The sequence below is a fragment of the Micromys minutus genome (genome assembly GCF_963924665.1).
Source record: "Micromys minutus genome assembly, chromosome: 9".
Lineage (NCBI taxonomy): Eukaryota > Metazoa > Chordata > Mammalia > Rodentia > Muridae > Micromys > Micromys minutus.
The window spans coordinates 7309989-7330600 of NC_137978.1; the positions used below are offsets into that span (position 1 = coordinate 7309989).

General features: G+C 42.4%; 1 protein-coding gene across 2 annotated transcripts in view; it reads right to left on the bottom strand.

Moving 5' to 3' along the window:
• PATJ (PATJ crumbs cell polarity complex component) overlaps positions 1–20612 on the bottom strand; it is a 290169-nt gene that overhangs the window by 31592 nt on the left and 237965 nt on the right. For both annotated transcript variants that reach the window (XM_080921989.1, XM_080921990.1), the window contains 3 exons: positions 19396–19513; positions 17128–17261; positions 7887–7970 (listed from right to left, as the gene is read on the bottom strand). In XM_080921989.1, the coding sequence (XP_080778115.1) occupies positions 7887–7970; positions 17128–17261; positions 19396–19513 (336 nt within the window). The remainder of the gene's footprint in view (positions 1–7886; positions 7971–17127; positions 17262–19395; positions 19514–20612) is intronic.

Genomic DNA, 20612 nt, shown 5'->3' on the forward strand with positions numbered 1-20612 from the left:
ACTGTTTTCCTCCAGTATATATTTTTTTGTCTATAACAAGTCACACAACTAACAGGTAGAGGAACAGTCAACATTTGAACCCAAGCTTTTTTTCTTTTCATATAGATGTGTGTATGTATGCTTTCACATTCATGTGTGTGTGTTCATGCATGAACATGTGTGTACGCATGTATATGGAAGACAGAGGTGACACTGACTACCTTCTTCTATTGTTTTTTCTCTACCTTATATATTGACGCAAGATCTTCTACTTGAACCCAAAACTCACCAATTTGGCTAGCCTCAGTAGCCAGTTTGCTATGGTGATGACGAATGTCCACCTCTCAAGGGCTGATTTAACAGGCCATGCCTACTTGATTCTTTCATGAGTGCTGAGGAGCTGAACTCCAGTCCTCACTCTTACATAGCAAATGGTTTGCCCACTGACTCATTTATCCAGTTCCTAACCAAGACAATATTTCTAGTCTAATGCTTTTACCATGTAGTCTCTAAGTTAGCCTGTGAACAGGGTATGAGAGAATGTACCACAAAGAATTAAATAATTGATATAATTACTCAATTTCTACAAAGAAGGAACTCAGGGGCAGGGTAGCTTTGGACTCAATGTTAGCCACTCTCTTCAGGTCACATCTTGGCAAAGAGCCAAGCAAAGGGGAGGTAGAGGCAAGAGGAGAAGATCTCCTGACATGTGAATTTCACCCCTGTTCTGATATAGCTCTGCATGGCCCATGAAGGTAAAGCCTGTTTTTGAACTCAGACCCTTCATCTGTGGCAGTAACAGAGGCATATTTACTGCAAGACAGAAATGGGTGGGCTGAGGAAATACTGCAGAGCTATTTTCCTCTGTGTAGGACCCCTCACTGTTCCTTCAGGCCAATAAATGCTTTCACATTGTTAATGAATAAACCCACTTACTGACCAGAGGGAAAGTAGTATCTCTAGGAAAGCTGAGATGATTATTTTCCTATGGTCCAACAGATGGCACTCAAGACCACTTCTGTTAGATAAAACACAAGATAACCAACCTCAAGAACTGAAGGTGGGCTTTGTAAGCCAACTCAGAGACCTCAGCAAATGCACAAGCAATTGAAGGCACTGTCATTGAACTCTAACATTACAAAGGCGATCTCTCTATCAGATTCGGGCACTAAGGGGCCTGCTCAGTTCAGATTGACTTCAGCCTGGTTTCCAAGTGCTCAGGCAACATGATGAGACAGTGTGGTGCAGCCTGGACATTGTGGAATCCCTTCACATTCCTTAGAAAAGCAGGCTTAGCCACCACATTGGTTACTGAGCTTGGGGTGGTAGGGGTGGCTTCCGGTTTGAGGAGGGCTCTTGGAGATGCCATCGTCACATCCTTTCAGTAGTATGTGGGAAGTGAATGAACCATTGCCAGCCTCGGGCTTTGGTTACTTACTGTTTCATGCTGAGTTCATGGGGGAAAATTCTCCTTCTGATCCCATTTAAACAGGTGATAAATGACAATAAGGTACGTAAGAGAAGGGACTGGCCAAAAACAAAACAAAACAAGCAAAACCAAAACAAAGCAAAAAACCCACCAGGAAGAAGACAGTCCACGCTAATCAATGTCAAACAATTGCTTGGTGGTGTCTCCCTAACAAATCTGGCTTATCCTAATTTTAACATCAGGACAATGTGATGTTCAAGATAGGTGGTCAGTCTGAGAATATATACAACCAGTAAAGAGAGGACATCGGACTGTAGGTCTGTGGATTATTTACTTTTTACAACTTTATTTTAAAAAACAAAGATAAATGTACAGATTTTAAGCATTTATGCATAAAAGTATGCGAATACATTTTTTGTCAGTACTTGATTATTTTTAAAGGTTTGATAGTATGAATTAAAATCTTACTAGTTACAATGAGCACAAAGTACCTGTAAAACAAGATGTAACCCGGAAATAGTCAAAGTTTTCTTGGTGTGTAAAAATTAAGCATAATGGTTTTTCTTTCTTTCTTTCTTTCTTTTTTAATTTAACTTCATATGGTCTGTGTGTTGTTTCTGGAGAATTCAGAGCTTTCCGGGGTTAGTATCCAATTATTGGTGTCTTCATATTATGTCTGTCCTTTTGTGACTGGGTTATCTCACTCAGGATGATATTTTCTAGATGCATCCATTTTCTTAAGAATTCCATAAAGTCATTGTTTCTGATAGCTGAGTAGTACTCCATTGTGTAAATGTACCACAATTTTTGTATCCATTCATCTACTGAAGGACATCTGTGTTCTTTCCAGCTTCTGGCTATTATAAATAGGGCTGCTATGAACATTGTATGTGTTTTTGTTGTATGTTGGAGTGTTTCTGGGGTATATGGCCAGAAGTGGAATAATTGGGTCTTCAGGTAGTACTATGTCCAATTTTCTGAGGAATCGCCAGACTGATTTCCAGAGTGGTTGTACCAGCTTACAACCCCACCAACAGTGGAGGAGTGTTCCTCTTTCTCCACATCCTGGTCAGCATCTGCTGTCATCTGAATTTATGATCTTAGCCAATCTGACTGGTATGAGGTGGAATCTCAGGGTTGTTTTGATTTGCATTTCCCTGATGAGTAAGGATGTTGAACACTTCCTTAGATGTTTCTCAGCCATTTGATATTCCTCAATTGAGAACTTTTTGTTTAAGTCTGTACCCCATTTTTTAATAGGGTTGTTTGATTCTCTGGTGTGTAACTTCTTGAGTTCTTTGTATACCTTGGATATTAGGCCTCTATCAGATGTGGGGTTGGTAAAAATCTTTTCCCAATCTGTTGGTTGCTGTTTTGTTTTCTTGGCAGTGTCCTTAATTTTCTCAAAGAACCAGCTCTTGGTATTGTTGATTCTTTGAATGGTTCTTTTTGTTTCTATTTGGTCAATTTCTGCTCTGAGTTTGATTATTTCTTTCCGTCTTCTCCTCTTGGGTGTATCTGCTTCCTTTTGTTCTAGAGCTTTCAACTGTGCTGTCAAGTTGCTAGTGTATGCTCTCTCCAGTTTCTTTTTGGAAGCACTCAGAACTATGAGTTTTCCTTTTAGTATTGCATCCCATAGGTTTGGATATGTTGTGTTTTCATTTTCATTACATTCTAGAGAATACTTAATTTCTTTCTTTATTTCTTCTTTGACCATGCTATCATTTAATACAGCATTGTTTAGTTTCCATGTGTATATAGGTTTTTTTTTGTTGTCTTTGTTGTTATTAAAGACCAACCTTAGACCATGGTGATCTGATAGGATGCATCGGAGTATTTCAATCTTCTTATATCTATCGAGGCTTGTTTTGTGACCGATTATATGGTCAGTTTTGGAGAAGGTGCGTGAGGTGCTGAGAAGAAGGTGTATTCTTTTGTTTTAGGATGATATGTTCTGTAGATATCTATTAATTCCAATTGGTTCATAACCTCTGCTAGTTTCATTGTGTCCTTGTTCAGTTTCTGTTTCCATGATCTGTCCATTGATGAGAGTGGGGTGTTGAGGTCCCACTATTATTGTGTGGGGTGCAATGTATTTTTTGAGCTTTAGGGTTTCTTTTATGAATATGGGTGCTCTTGTATTTGGAGCATATATGTTAAGGATTGAGAGTTCATCCTGACAAATTTTCCCTGTAATAAGTAAAGTATCCCTCCTTATCTTTTTAAATAACTTTTGGTTGAAAATCTACTTTATTCGATATTAGAATGGCCACTCCAGCTTGCTTCTTGGGGATGTTTGCTTGGAAGATTTTTTTCCCCAACCTTTTACTCTGAGACAGTGTCTGTTTGTCTCCGAGATGAGTTTCCTGTATGCATAAAAATGATTGATTCGGTTTATGTATCCAGTCTGATAGCCTGTATCTTTTTATTGGGGAATTAAGTCCACTTATGCTAACAGATATTAAAGAATAGTAGTTGCTATTTCCTGTTATTTTTGCTTTTAGAGGTAGAATTGTGCCTGTGTGTCTTTCTTCTTTTGGTTTTGTGCTTAGGTATTTTCTTGTTTTTACTAGGATGTAGTTTCTCTCCTTGTATTGGGTTTTCCACATATAATTCGTTGTAGTGCTGGGTTTGTGGTCAGATATTGTATAAATTTAGTTTTGTCTTGGAATATCTTGGTCTCTCCATCTATGGTGATCGAGAGTTTTGCTGGGTATAGCAGCTTGGGCTGACACTTGTGTTCTCTTTCTGTCCAGGATCTTCTAGCTTTCATAGTCTCTGTTGTGAAGTCGGCTGTGATTCTGATTGGTCTGCCTTTATATGTTACATGACCTTTTTCCCTTACTGCTTTTAGTATTCTTTCTTTGCTTTGGGCACTTGGTGTTTCGACTATTATGTGTTGGGAGGAATTTCTTTTCTGGTCCACTTTATTTGGAGTTCTGTAGCCTTCTTTTATGCTCATGGTCATCTCTTTCTAAAGGGTAGTGAAGTTTTCTTCTACGATTTTGTTGAGGATATTTACTGTGCCTCTTAGTTGATATTCTTTGCCCTCTTCTATTCCTATTATCCTTAGGTTTGGTCTTCTCATTGTGTCCTGGATCTCCTAAACATTTTGGGTTAGGAGCTTTTTGGCTTTTGCATCTTCTCTGTTTTGTCTATGTTTTCAATGTTGTCTTTGGTCCCCGAGATTCTCTTTTCCATCTCTTGTAGTCTGTTGGAGATGCTTGCATCTGTGACTCCTGATTTCTTTTTTAGGTTTTCATCTCTAGGGTTGTCTCTTTTAATATTTTCTTTATTGTTTCCATTTCCATTTTAAATTCCTTTTTCAATTCCTTCATTGTTTTGGTTCTGTTTTCCTCTAGTTCTTTTATTTCTTTGAGTGTTTTTCTTGTTTCTTCTTTAAAAGCTTCTGTTTCTTTATGCTTTTTCTCCCATTCTTGTTTAAAAATTTCTATCATCATCTTGATGTATGATTTCAGGTCTGAGTCTTATTTTTCTGGAGTGTTTGGCGTTCTGCTGTTTGCTGTGATGGGAGAGTTGGGTTCTGGTGTTGCCAGATTGTCTTGGTTTACCTGGGGTAAGTTCTTTTCCTTTCCTCTTGCCATCTTGTTGCCTGTGATTATACGTGGTCTTGTTGTCAGTGATTGGTTCCTGTCTCTCCCATGTACCTGACCTGTGTCCCTGGATCTCCGCTGTTCCTGGTGGCAGATGGCCTGAGCTCCTGTTCTGCATGCACGAGCCCTCCAGGTGGAAACCAAGACCCTAAGGCAGGGTACCTGCTCCCCTGAACCAATGTGGGGGGGCTCACTTTCCGGGCACTTGACCCAGGTCTGTGGATTATACGGATTGGCTAACTACAGGAGGAAGGCCCACTCTAATGTGGGCAGCACTGTCCGTGGCGCTGTCCCAGACTGAGCCAGGAGTGAGCTGAGCACAGCACTGCTCTCGGCTTCCTGACAGGACGAACGAGATCAGCTGTCACTCATCCTGCCACCACACTTCCGGCCACAGGCAGGATCTTTGGGGCAGTAAGTCAGACAAGCCGTTTCCCTTACGCTGTTTTTTGAGGTACTCTGTTGTGCCAATGAGATGAATAAGTATTAGCAGACATGATTAGAGGCATGGCAGACTAGCTTGTAGAACATAGAGGACCCTCCTGAGCAGGAAATGTACTTAGAAAAGAAAGCAGGAAAGCAGCTGTAACAGAGATAGAAGTTTTAAAAATGGTTTTAAGAATTGACTCCAAGCCCCTTGTCCCTGAGCCATGTGCCCAGAATTTTAATTTTACTTTCTGTAAGCCAACGACTGGGAACAGATGCAGAGTGTTAGAAATTCAAGTCCAGCCTCAACTATATTGTGAGTTTGAGGCTAGCCTGATCTATAGTATAAAAACAAAAGTGGTTTCATTGGGCTGACGAGCCGCCTGAGTACTACAGTCACCTGCCATCAAGTCTGATGACCTGAGTTTGATCCCCAGAACTCACATGATAGAAGGGTCCTATAAACTGTCTTCTGACTTCCACATGTGTGCTGTAGCACATGTACACACATGTGCTCATATACATATAGGCAATAGATGAATACATGCTAAAAAGTTTTTGTTTATGTTTTTATTTTTAACTAAATCTCACTAAGTTGACTACTCTGCCCTTGAGCGCTCTAAATCTCTGGCAGGCTTTAGACTCACACAGCATCCTGAGTGCTCAGACCATAACCTGTACCACCAAGCCTTGCAGACAAAATCTGCTGGGGTGTACGTGGTATAAAGTTAGGTGTGTGTATTTGCACTATTCTATATGTATCAGTATTTCACCTATATGCATGGCTATGCACCACATGCATGTCTGGTGTCCACAGAGGCCAGAAGAAAGTGTGGGATCCCTGGCGCTCAGGTTACAGAAGGTCGTGGGTACTAGTAATTGACCCCAGGCCCTCTGGTCTCCCCATTAAAGCCACTAATCTTGAAATATCAACTATGATAACACCAACTGACAAGAAGATCTGGGAAGAATAAAACAGAGACCAGAGGTCCCCCAAACTTTTGATCACTAAAACCAAATGTTTGTTTGCAAATGCATCCACGCTAACTGTCAAGGATGCCCTCCTGGCTACTTCACCTCAGTCACCTTGAGCATATGTCCCAAGCCAGGGTGCCACGGAGTCGTGGCCTGCAGAGAAGCCCTGCAACAGGGCCTGAAGTTAATCCGCACTGAGCCTGGAACTTCTCTCATCCCTCACGCCCAGGTTTCCTCTTACTTACACCTCTGCTTTCTTCTTGGAAGGCAGAAATGAGCCACCAAAGGGAAAGATAAAATCCTGTGATATCATTCTTAATATGCTACATCAAAGATACGAAGCAAGCGCTGCACATACTTGCCACAAAGTCTATTCCATTAAATTCATCCAATGAGGGGAATATGCTAAAGTCTCACACCACTGAAACCTCTTTAGCGCCTCCTACTGGAGTGCCTGGAACTGAATGTCTTCCTGCTCATCTGCCCCTCAGCATCACATGACCACCGGGCCACCATTCATTTATTTTAAACATATTAATCTTATCAGTAGAAACTATCTCATTTCACCAGTTTGCTTCTCCTACTTTTGAAGACTGGTTTTTCTTATTTTAAATATGTATATGTACATGTCTGTCTGTCTTCATATAGGTATGTGATATGAGTGGAAAGGCCCTCAGATGTAAGTTTCCTAACACGGGTTCTGGGAATCTAACCTGGGTCTTCTGGAAGTCTTAACTGCTGAAGTAAATGAAAGACTGCCAAGTAGCTCAGTGTTCGGTGAGCCCTGGGCGGCATGTACAGGGAGGGAAAGGCTCTACATGATGCCAGTGAGGAGCGTGGCTTCCCCTCTACAAACGCTCTACGACAATCAGCAAATGATTTATGGTGCAGAACTTTAAAATCACAGGGGTGTGTTGATGTATCTGTATGTATGTTTTTAGCAGGGGATTTGGTAAGGAATAACAGAGAAAAAAATCAAGTTGCAGTATAATATGTCTTGTCTGATATTAAAATAATAGAACTAAAATTGCTACTTTCATTTTCTTTCTTTTTTAAAAGATTCATTCATTTATTTATTATGTATAAGTACACTGTAACTGTCATCAGACACCCCAGAAGAGGGCATCAGATCCCATTACAGATGGTTGTGAGCCACCATGTGGTTGCTGGGATTTGAACTCAGCACCTCTGGAAGAGCAGTCAGTGCTCCTAACCGCTGAGCCAACTCTCCAGCCTGGTACTTTCTTTTTCACTAATTTTTTTTCTCAGATTTAGATAAAGAACTTCATGATTACAAACTAATGAGTTGTTCAATAAACACTGAATGGGGGAGAATCTGACATGGGCTTTGATCCACAGAAGAGAAATCACAAGGAAATAGTTGAATTAAAGACAGACAATTTGACCTATGGACCAACATCAATCATGCTCACTGTTACAAAGTGCAGTTCAGAATGAGGTACCTCTAAGATCTGGTCTCCAGCCCATAATCTCCCATCTCTGGCTGCTGCACCTTCTTCATAGACTTCATGGATAACTATAGCATCCTATAAAAAAAAAATCCCATTAATTCTCAACAACCACAACAACCTTAGGCAAGCATCCAGACTACGGGCTGCAACTCACAAGTGGCAATTTGCTAGTGATGTTTCCTTTGCCTGATGTATACATGAGAAGCAGGGTTATCGGTTTACAAGTATGTTTTCCAGAGATGACAGGGTTTGCTTCAGAGCCCAAGTCAAACTTCCCTCATGTTTTCCTGTTGACCTGGTCACGCGGCTGTGCTCAAACCTGAGGATCTCTGTGTCATTTACTTTAACTGGTAATTTTAAACACAGTTGCAGGTATTTATTAGAGCGGATCGGCACAGCAGTGTGGCCTGATCAAGGGTTCTACCAGGGACGCATAACTTGTGCAATGAAAGGAAAGAACTGTGGGAAATGTGCTGGTGCTGAAGAAGAACGTCAGTATGGGAGGAAGCACTCAGAACCCAACGCATAGGTCAGCGGAGGGCTTGGAACCCTTGAACTTCACATTCTTTTAAGTTGCAAGGTCAGCTCCTCACTGCCCCCGAGAGAGCCACAGCCTTGTCCTCCCATGTGAGCTCTGCCGTTGAGTTGACTCTTATTACCTCATTTCTTCTCTTCCGCCTCTACCTCTCCAGGGCCTTTTCTGAATGCTTTCTCTGTCTATGGGGCAGGATAATATTACCAATGGCATGCTATATGTTACTGACAGCTTGATGTTCAAATGCCTATAGACATATCTTCCTTGTATGTGTTTGGAAAGGATGAAGGGCTTCAAGCCCTGCATGATCTTGCTTCTTTTGCCTGGTAACTCCTTCAACGTTCTCCATGACTCGTCCTTCCTGGGGTCAGCAGTACACCCCTGCACCTGTCCGTGAATCCACCTCCCATCCCACGCTTCTCTTCAGAACTGGGTCTGCTTCCCATTCATCTTGGTGGCCCAGTGCTGACCTGGAGTAAGTACTTAGCAAGTGTTCTCTTCACTGTTTGTTGTGAAAACTTCAGCAATAGAAAGAGGAGTTCAAAATGACTCTGAGTGGAAAGGTGGGTAAGATTAATATATCTTAATTCTATTTTAACCAAACCTTCTGATGGCAAAGCATTAACAATGCAAAACCAAAATATTCAACAGAAAATAGATGTGAAAACCGCATGGATTCCAAGAGAATTTATTTAGCTCAGAGAACCAGTTAAAGAAACCAAGCACGAGAGAGACTTAATTATCACCGAGCCCCACAAAATCCCCAAATTCCTCCAAGGGGATTAAGTTTTGAATTGCTGGAAAAGAACCTGATAACATGTAATAATAGAGCCTTAGTCTGAGGCAAAGCCATTGCACACTACAGCACATACATCAGATTTCTTCACTGTTCAAGCTGCCAGGAAGTAGATAAAGTAACTCATACACATACCAGTCACTCAGCAAAAGGCAATTCTATCGTTGTCACATAGGCTCAGAACACTTAAGGAAGCCATGTGTTAGAAAAATTAAGTAATGTGTTTGTGGGCTCTACATTGTGGAAATAAATTTTTTATATTTAACACTTGTAGATATTCAGTAGATTAATTTAGTAAGCATTTTAAGATAAAATTTTGACGGGGAACTCCATGGTAGGTAATTATGAAATTCTGTGTCCACATAGCTTTGTTTCATGCTGTCAGGCAGGCTTCATGTGGCTTGGATTACCCTGGAAGTCACACTCATAAGCCTCTATCTACACTCCCATGAGAACTCCTAAGGGATGCTTTAACCACAGAAAAGTTCCACGTTAAATTTCACATTTAAAATGAAAAACACTTATTAGTATTCCAAAAAAAAAAAAAAAAAAAGTGTCAGATCTTGTTATCTGGCCTTCAGGGGAAAACTGCTCCTAATAAGAAAGACCCACGAGGGGCTGGAGAAATGGCTCAGGGGTCAAGAGCACTGTCTGCTCTTCTAGAGGTCATGAGTTCAATTCCCAGCAACCACATGGTGGTTCACAATCATCTGTGATGAGATCTGATGTCCTCTTCTGGTGTGTCAGCAACAGGATGCTCATATACATATAATAAATCCTTAAAAAAAAAAGAAAGACCCACAAGGATGGAAAGCAATATTAAACATATTCTGTATTAAATGGGTGTTTCTTGCTCAGACTCCTGTGAGCCACACTGCTTTCAAAGATGACTAAGTAGAGTTCTTAGCTGTCCCTGTTCAGAAATCACAGCAGACAATGTCTTCTACGCAGTGCCAAGCACTGTGCCCTCAGCTGAAAGGCCACGCTCACAAGGTGGGGAATGAGGAGAGGACAGCAAGGGTCCAAACTTCACTCAAATCTTCACTGCAAACATAGGGCTGAACTCAACCAAATGTAAATCGCTGATGGCGTTTATCTCATTTTTGGCAAAATTGCAAACTTAAACCATATCTATTTAAATACAAAGAACAAGGTTCTTATGATTCTTCTTTTTATTTTAAAGATTTATTTATTTAATGTATATGAACATCCTGCTATTGACACACCAGAAGAAGGCATCAGATCCCATTACAGATGGTGCTAAGCCACACCATATGGTTGCTGGGAAATTGAACTCAGGATATTTAGAAGAAAAGTCAGTGCTCTTAACCACTGAGCCATCTCTCCAGCCCATGATTCTTCTTAAAACCCAGATTCTCTGAGTCTGTCTGTCCATGTGTGTATGTGTGTCTAAACCCAGGGCCTCATGTAAAACTGAGCTATGTTCCCAGCCTCTTAACCCAATGCTTTAGGAAGAAAGCTTTAGAATTTTATTTGGAAGAAATAAAGTGTACCAGTGTGCAGAAGGACTCAAGGCTGGGAGTTTGAGGAGTTATGGTTTCTGACATTCTGCAGGTAGCCTATTTAATTTTCTTTGTTCATGCCATTTAACAATGCCAACGAAGCTCTTAATTGAACCACACGATCTCTAAAGTCATCCCAGATTTAAAATTCTCTCTTTCTCTTCACGTGTTCACACAAAATATTTACCATACAGTAGATAGATATTGGCTGGATAATAAGGTCCCCCCAGACATAGACATCTAAGTTTTAGGAATATATATAGTAAATAAAGGGAGGAAGATAAGTCAGCAAGTATAAATGCAAGACTGAGAAAAGCCAGTATTTCTACTGCTTCTCTTTCCATGGAAATTCCAATGTTTAAATTGTTGCTCTTTTTCCTGGTGAAAACATAAGATTTGATTAGTTCTTTGAACATTTTACACACGCACACAATGTATTCTCATCATGACTACTCCCCGGTCTACCCCTCACTGCCTTCTTTCAAGAAAGACTGGGGTACAAGGAAATTTCACATTCTTTTTTTCCCCAGTAGCTGTGTATTCTAACACTAATAATCAGTTCCTTAAACTGGGGCTTGTGGTGGGACCCTGTAATCCCAGCAATCCAGGAAGCTGAGGCAGGAGGTCTGCCTGCACTGAAAAATGGGTTTGAGAAAGCACTGGGCACCTTAGTGAGGCCCAGCTTCTAAGCAAGAAGTAAGGAGACTGCAGGCAAAGATGAATCCAGAAAAGGCTTAAGGCTGCGAGCTTCCCCTCACCATCACACCAAGACTGAGCTCCCGACTGAGGCAGCGTGGCTGCCAGTACTTTCTTGGTTTTCGAGACGTGTAAGAGTAAGAAGGGACTTGATTTTAGAACCTCATGGGAACATCAATGACTGAAGAAAAAAAAATAAAGTCAGCAAATGTCATACTTTAAAAACACTAAATACTATAGATCAGTCTCACGGCCAAGTGTAAATTAAATGTATTGTTTACAGTATTTGTCACACTAGCATCATCACAACTTCTCAATTCCATTGACTGAATAGTTTGAATGCAACTGATACAGTTACACTGTCAGTTGTAGTCACACACACATACATACACACACATACATACACACACATATGCACACATACACACACATATATACACACACACATACACACACATACACACACATACACACACACAATTTACCAAGTAATTAATATAAGAAATGAAAGTCACAGCCATAAGAGCTAACACAAGAACTGCTGTGAGAGCTTCCAAACACATAAGACTTTAGTACTGTAATAAACTTTCTCTGAAACTAAAAATAAGGACAACTTCATATGTACCTAAAATTGAGTTCTCATGCCAAGTCTGAACAAAAAGCTGATGCTCATGAACATGAATATATTGTTTATACTGAAACAGAGATCTACTGAAGGCAATGGGATATCCACAGTGCATTTCTAATCATCCTATTTCCTTATTTTGGGATTTCTCCCCTCCCAAATATACCACTTCCCACTCCCCTTTAAGTCCGTGGCTTCCTTTCTCACTGGCTGTTACTGCATGTGTGTGTGTATATGCACCGTATTTTCTTAGTCCTAAGGTCCCATTTGTTCCTTCCTTACTGAAACTACGCAGCCTGCATGACATTATTGCTGCAGTCACATTCTTAGAGCCGGAACGACCAAATCCAGGGAACTGCTTGTTAGCATTCTTCCAGGGTGGGGTTTTGAAAACTGATTTTAAAGTAAAAGGAAGGTAAAAAGATGTTTTGTATAAAAATATATGACTTAAGCAATGATGATGAGCTGGGCTTCGGGAAAAGCAACCATGCTCCTTGTGAGACAGACTGTACAAAGGTCACGTGAAGGGGAACAGCAAATACTCAATGTCAAATGCTTGCTCTAATCATCATAGTTCTACTTCCAAATTGTCAAAAGCAGTCATATGTGAGAGAATAGAACGGGGGTCCAGTGAGGTTCCTTCAGAACAGATATGGCTGCAGCAAGAGAAGATATCGTCGATTTTGGCTTCTTAGTAGGTAAACTTGGTGACAGAATGTGCTAATGCCCAGGGTCCTCTAACTTGATGCATCTATAGTAATCTTTAATGCAACTACATTACACAGCTGTGTAAAGAGATGGATTAAGTTGGTATTATTCTGTAGAATTTATGTCTAATAATTTACATTATTTGTGCATGCTGTAGCTTTGTGGTGAAGTATGTGCTTAGATGTGCCTTGGATTCAGCTCCTAACATATAAGTATGTATTAAATCAGGAAGTGGAAAAAAAAAAGAGAAAACTTAAAACTTAGAAACAATAAAATATAGTCTAAGGCCTTTGAAAATCAAGAATACATATATATTTAAAGTGGGAAAACGGCGGGAACTGGGAAATGTTATACAAAATGAAACAACCCAGGCCCAGAAAGATCATGATCTCCTTATAGAGCATGGCTTCAAACTGTGAGAATGGTGTGTTAAATTTGTGTGTGTAGAAGTCAGGAAGCCAGAAAAGGTTCATGAGAGAGGAGAGGAGACAAGGCCTCAGTGAAGAGTTACATGTTCATGAGGCCATGGGGCAGGGATGGCGGTGGCAGGGGGATGAGAGGGTAGCAAGCAGATTAGGCATAGTTAAGAAACATGTAAAAGTCTTAGGGAAATCCATTAATTTGTAAGCTAGTTAAAAATACAACTTAAAAATAAAACGAGTTTAAATTGAGGCATTCTCATGGGTGGACAATGCTGTTCCTAGAAGGCATGGAAAATCTGTGTCAGGTGCTAAATCCTTCAAGTTAGTGGTCAGGGAGGCTACAGAGGCATAGCCAGCACAGGACAAATTGTCTGGGGTGCTATATTTTGTTTCTTCAAGAATGTGGGTATAGTGGGCTGGAGAGATGGCTCAGTGGTTAAGAGCACTGACTGCTCTTCCAGAGGTCCTGAGTTCAAATCCCACAACCACATGGTGGCTCACAACCATCTGTAATGGGATCTCATGTCCTCTTCTGGTGTGTCTGAAGACAGCTACAGTGTACTTAAATATAACAAATAAATCTTGTACTTGCAGATTACATGACTTCCAGGAGCTGTGTGGTATTTTGTGGGGCAAAGGAATCCTTCAGCAAGGTCAGTAAGAGCAAGGGAAGACAGGAACAAGGATGAAATTGTATGCCTATGAATGACAGGAAACAACATGAACCAATACCCTACCTTCACAGTAAAATCTGCCTTATCTTCTTCCTCTTATCATATAACAATTCCTCTATAATAAATTCAGAAAACGCCTTCTACAGTGCTCTTTTTTCTACACGTTAGAGGTCCGCAGTGTTCTGACTTGTCACTGGGCATCTCCTACTGTAAGCTGCAAACACTAAGGGTAGGAGTTCTAATTAGCAAATCTCTCCGTGGTAGGGCAACGGCACTCAGCTTCACAAGCCAGGTCAAAGCAGGAGGAACTGAGCTAACATATGTAAGCTCTCACTGAGGCTGTGCTCTCCAGAGGCCAGCCTGGCAGCGGCGTCACACTGGAGAATAACAGGCTGTGTCCGAGGGCAGGACCAGGTGTGCCTGTCAACCTTCTGGGGGGATCTGAGGGGCTCACCCTTGTCATTAGCTCAGTACTTTCAAAGGCTGGTACAGGTGACGAGCTGCAAGCACACAGACAGGACATGTGATGTCCCTCTGTGATCTCAAAAGCCATCTGTTCTGGCAGAGAGGACTGATGAGGTGTCAAGAGACAAACTCTACAGATGGCCAGGATCCCTTGGCTACATAACATAAAGGACACCAGATTCTAATTGGGAGGGCTGTCTGTGTAGGGGAGGGCTGTGTAGGGGAGAGTGTGTAGGGGAGGGCTGTGTAGGGGAGGGTATGAAGGAGAGGGGTATGAAGGGGAGGGTGTGAAGGGGAGGGCTGTGTAGAGGAGGGTGTGAAGGGGAGGGTGTGAAGGGGAGGGTGTGTAGGGGAGGGCTGTGTAGGGGAGGGCTGTATAGGGGAGGGTGTGAAGGAGAGGGGTATGAAGGGGAGGGATGTGAAGGGGAGGGTGTATAGGGGAGGGGTATGAAGAGGAGGGTGTGAAGGGGAGGGTGTGAAGGGGAGGGGTATGAAGGGGAGGGATGTGAAGGGGAGGGTGTATAGGGGAGGAGTATGAAGAGGAGGGTGTGAAGGGGAGGGTGTGAAGGGGAAGGGTGTGAAGGGGAGTGTGTGAAAGGGAGGGCTGTGAAGGGGAGGGTGTGTAGGGGAGGGTGTGTAGGGGAGGGCTGTGTAGGGGAGGGTGTGTAGGGGAGGGTGTGTAGGGGAGGGCTGTGTAGGGGAGTGTGTGAAAGGGAGGGCTGTGAAGGGGAGGGTGTGTAAGGGAGGGTGTGAAGGGGAGGGTGAGAAGGGGAGGGTGTGTAGGGGAGGGTGTGAAGGGGAGGGTGAGAAGGGGAGGGTGTGTAGGGGAGGGTGTGAAGGGGAGGGTGAGAAGGGGAGGGTGTGTAGGGGAGGGTGTGAAGGGGAGGGTAAGAAGGGGAGGGTGTGAAGGGGAGGGTGTGAAGGGGAGGGTGTGAAGGGGAGGGTGAGAAGGGGAGGGTGTGAAGGGGAGGGTGTGAAGGGGAGGGTGTGAAGGGGAGGGTGTGAAGGGGAGGGTGTGAAGGGGAGAGGTGGAAGGCAGTGCCCTTCCCTGTGCTAAGGCCGGAGTGAGTCTGACCAGGAGAGGTTCTGCTCATACCTGGCTCATCATTTCCTGCAGCTTTTCACAAACTCTCACCTTTGCTTGCAAACTTCCTGCTGGCTGGATAATAGGACCCATGTGTTAGTTTTCACGCTTCATGTGAAAACTTGGAGGAGCATTAAAAAGGGACAAAGATCTTCACAGGAACAATGTGTTTAAGCACTTTTCATATCTACCCACTTTGTGGCACAGAAATGACACACCTATATATTTTCTGTAACTCTATCGTGAGGTTAGAAAATATAAGCTGTGTCCCATCTCTCATTTAAGTGGTGCTTATAGTCCCAAATGGCAGAAGCACATATTAGGAACCTCATGATGATCATCCAGAACTTTTATCTTCGCCTCTTGATGTGGCAGGAGAAGCAGAAGCGAGAGGACCAGTGGGGCCTCGGGCAGAGCACAGTAGGGCCTCAGGCTGCTGGACGAGAGGCTGAGTGAGCCTCGAACAGAGCACAGGCCAGGGGTAGAGGGCAGCACACACCCCGGGGTCAGGAATCCTGAGGGCTCCAGACAGGGGAACTGTATTTATGCCAACAGAGGTGAGGGGGCAAGCTCAGAGTCGCTCGGCTGACTCCACTCTATTGAGTCTTCCAGAAAGTCTAAACCTGCCTTAGGCTAAGTCATAAAAAGGACTTATTTACAACAAAGAAATCAGATGGTTAAATATTTTATGTGTATATATGTGCACCGTGTGTGCACAGTGCCTAGGTATCGGATCCCACGGAACTGGAATTATAGACAGCTGTGAGCCACCATGTGGATACTAGGAATTGAACCTGGGTCCTCTGGGATAACAGCTTATTCTCTTAACCACGGAGCCATCTCTCCAGCCCCCAGATGGTTAAAATTTTTATCATGAAAGCATTTTGTATAGAACTACTCTAAAATTTAATTTTCCTGCTTTGCTTACATAGCTTTATTTATACAAATTTAATTCTTATAGTATTTAGACATCTCTTTGGGAAAATGGGGTACACAGGCTTTTAAGAGGGAGCTGGTACCAATGTTAGGAACTAGCTTCTTAATATTACTCCACTGGGCTCAGTATGGTAGGGGAACACCGTTTTCTAGTGTTTAGAAATATCTTCAGTTTTACTACAAGCCAGTGATATGACATTGTTCAGTGAGATAGCTCCGTCATAAGAAATCATCCAAAAGAATTCCTTTAAGGAAAGGTCACTCCTCCCTCAATGACAAAAGGCACACACACAGCAGCCCAGGCTAGATAAGGACTTTTGAACTGTAGGGAAGCAAAGGCCCATGTGAGGGGCTGGCAGCTCAATCAGCTGTGGGCTCGGGCAACTCCAGCATCCCCAATTCTATCCAAGGGAAATTACACTTGTGTAGGAAGCTACCTGGAGTCGTTTCTGACTGCAGAAGCAGAGGAAAAGTTAGACCATAAATGTCCTCAATCACTGTGTTTGATCAGTTAGAATCCTTTAGTCAATAAGAGCAACTCAAACATATTCAATTCGGACTGGGTAGCTCACTGGGAGTCAGCAGACAGTCAACACACTTTAGGACAGGTGCAGTAGGGGACCAGATTCTGTAGCACCTGCAGCTCTGAGTTCCCTATGTTTTAGGAAACCAATATTTATACTTTGTTCTTCAAGCCTCCATTCAAGTATCCTGGGTCATAATGAGCCTCAGCAACTAACTCTGACTGGTTTATTACTACATACTTACCAAAGGTGTGTCTTTTCCTCCAACAATGCTGAGACCAAGCCCGGAGCGCCCCTTGGATATTTCTATGATCATTTCCTGGCCAGGGACAATGGGACATGTTGCAGGGTCCACTGAGAGAGGAACCTGGAGGTCACCTGTAAAGTGATAAATGATCAGCAGAGATGTAGCTCATCTTGTACTGACCGGAAGATGGGCTGTGTGGCTGACACCTCACTTTCTTTGCATGAGGCTCTTAAGGGAAAAGCTGAGTCATGGTTCCCCTCACCCCCTGATGAACCTTGACATTGTGATGGCGCTTCTGAGATGAAAACATTAACTCCTAGAATCTGTCAACTTACCAATTTTAGGTATATCCAATTAAAAAAGATCTCAAAATATATCACGAAAATCAGCAAGGAAAAACTGGACATGACTAATATTTAGGAACACAAAAGCATATCCTGCACAGAAGACTTTGCGTTTAGAAGGTGTGCCTCATGGGGTCTGTGGTGGTCTGAATATTCTTGGCTTTTTAGGAGGTGTGTCCTTGTTAGAGGAAGTGTGTCACTGTGGAACTGGGGCTTTGAGGTGTCATATATATGCTTAAGTCTGGCTAGTTAAAGAAAGGTAGGGACAGAGTTTCTGAAAGGAGAAGGAAAAGAAGAGAAGATGGAGGAGAAGGATGACCCACCCCTACATGGCTTTAAATAGCCACAGGTAGCTATGAGCATCTTATAAGGGACGCATTATTACAGGACAATTTGTCTTAGGTAGGTGGGGAGTTTGTACCATTATCAATTGGCTCTGAGCTTAGAGATTTGATTTTACTTGGAATTGTGACTATAACCCCAGGGGCAGATGCTGGGAATGTGAACAAAGACCACAGAGGTGAGCTGAAAGAGAGTGGCAGCTTCATGGGGCTAGCCATGGAGGTGGAGAGACCGCCGGGGACAGAGAGGAGCAGGAGGTCGCACGGCATGGTTAAAATTTACCACCACTTGCTTCCTGCAATGATGATGATAACGGACTGAACCTCAGAAACTGTAGGCCAACTCCAATTAAATATTTTCCTTTATAAGAGTTGCCTTGGTCATGGTGTCTCTTCACAGCAATGAAACCCTAACTAAGACAAGGTCTTAGGTTTAATGTCTCATATTGCAAAAACCAAAACAAAAGAGATAAAAAATGTGCTTAAATACTCCCAAATAAGAGTATAACACACAAATTAAGATGCATAAAGGAGTCAATAAAGTACATGATTGTAAAATGTTATTTAAAAATTATTCCTAATATCACAGGCTTAGCTTCCCTAATCCAGAGATCTGGAATTTTTTTGATCATTGACATACTATCATAAATAGAAAATTATGCACATTACCTCATGTGACAGGAAAAACTTAAAATACAGACACACCCAAACAGTCCTCAGGCTGTACATTGAATGTGATTTAAAACATAATGAATTCTGTATTTAGGTTTGAATTCTATTTCCAATCTATCTCATTATGTATATGAAAATGTTCCAAAATCTTAAAGATTTCTGCTCCCAAGTACTTTGGTAAAGATTACTGAACCCTTATATACAAAGGTAAACACACGTGTAGATACATACACACATTTATATTATAATAAATATTACTTCCTGAGGCCGTAAAGAAAAATTACTAAAAAAGTTAAAAGTTACTGATATTTCCAATCATCCTAATTCACACTGCAAGAGGATTCTGTCTCTGCTGTCTTTCCTTTACCTCTTCCCTTTGAGACTGGATTCCTGAGAGCCCACGCTGGCCTTGAATTCACTATGTAGCTGGGGATGACCTTAAATTCCTAATCCTCCTACCTCCACTTCCCAAGTGCTTAGATTATAGGTGCCTGGCTCTGAACACTGGCTTTTTTTTTTTTTTTTACTGAAACACAAATCTTCAAATGGCTTATATTAAATATACAGTGTTAAAAAACAGGCTTTAATATGATTTTGGAGTCACTATTTATGACTTAACCTTAATCTTTGGGAGAGACCAGCAGGCAGTCTGTAGGCCTTCGTTTCATCAAATACCTATACAGAAGGCCTTTTCTGTTTGTGTTCGTAGTCTGTAAATATAAGGCAATGCAGATGGTGGTTAAATGAGAAAACAGTGCAGGAAGTGGGGTGTTCAAGCTCAAAAGTAAGGAAGCAGGAGGACCAGACAGCCGGGTGTCCTGCATCCTCATCTTATTCTTTTCTCAAAGCATCATAACATTTGCTTCTCCAAAGGTTCACAAGGCAGTTCTCCTTAGATGGGGTCATACCAGAGCCTGTGACGTCTTCATGTGTTGACTGAGACAACGAAGCTGGTACTGATGGGATCTCTTGTGAGCTGGAGGAGGCTCGTACTGAAAATGTTAGCTGCTTCACCTGGCAGGCAGCCTATGAAAGGAAAGAAAACCACGTGAATGTCAGCGAGAGAAGGAATGAGAGCAGTGTACAACTGCTGCACTATTGTCACCAATGGGTTTTGAGACATCAGGACGCTCAGAGAGGTGTCAGGGAAAGCCAGGCTGATGTTTGCTCTGCCCCCTATTCAACTTTGCTCCTACCATACTTTGATGGAACCTTGGTCAAAAGGGGCAGCAGGAAAAGTGGAGTATTAACCAGTAGTTTTGTACTTGTATTGGCAAACCCCTCGTGCATATTAGCATTAACTAAGAGAAATGAAGGACTCCATGCTTCTCAAGAATCATGTAAAAAGCAGAAGTGGTGACCTGATTTGTGGGCTGGATTCCCATAAATGCTAGGCTGTCCCTGGACTCTAGGTTTACCTACTCCAATATCTGTTCTTCAGCACAAAGTACCAATCGTTATTCGAGAACACAGACAATTCTAACCACTGTGCGTCTGTGCTGTGCTTTCTAGTTTTTAAAACACTACTTCCTTCCCATAAGGATACCTCAACCATAAGAACAGCCCTCAGCATTAGACAATATTGTCACACAGGTAACTGGGGGTGGGAGAGGGCAGCTGGAAGTCAACTGTTAGAGAACGTCACGGTCAGAGTACATATGAGACAGCTGCTAGGCTGTGGTTCTGGTGGTGTTCGTTTGGTTCTTGAAGCTTTTTTTTAATATATAAGAAAATGCTTGATTTTTACTTATTATCACATCGGGAGATCAGCGCCTGTCGGGATGAGGCAGTGTCTCTGCTCCCCCACCTTCTGTAGGTACTGGACACTGCATCTGGCCTATGTATGTGGGCTCTGGGAACAGAGCTCAGGCCATCAAGCTTGCTGCACAAGGCTTCCACCTGTTGACCCCAGTGACCCTCTAGCCTCATGTTTAATACTGACTAGACCCTTACTTAAAAACCCTGTTCTTGTTATATATTAATCAACAAGAATAAAGTGTGTACGGAGGGTTATTACTAAAAACTGGGGTGGGGGAGGGCAGCCCAGAGGCTCACGGTTACTTAGCTCAGGGCTCTAAACAGACTCATGGTCACAGATAATCACAGTTATCAGTGTCTCTCTGGG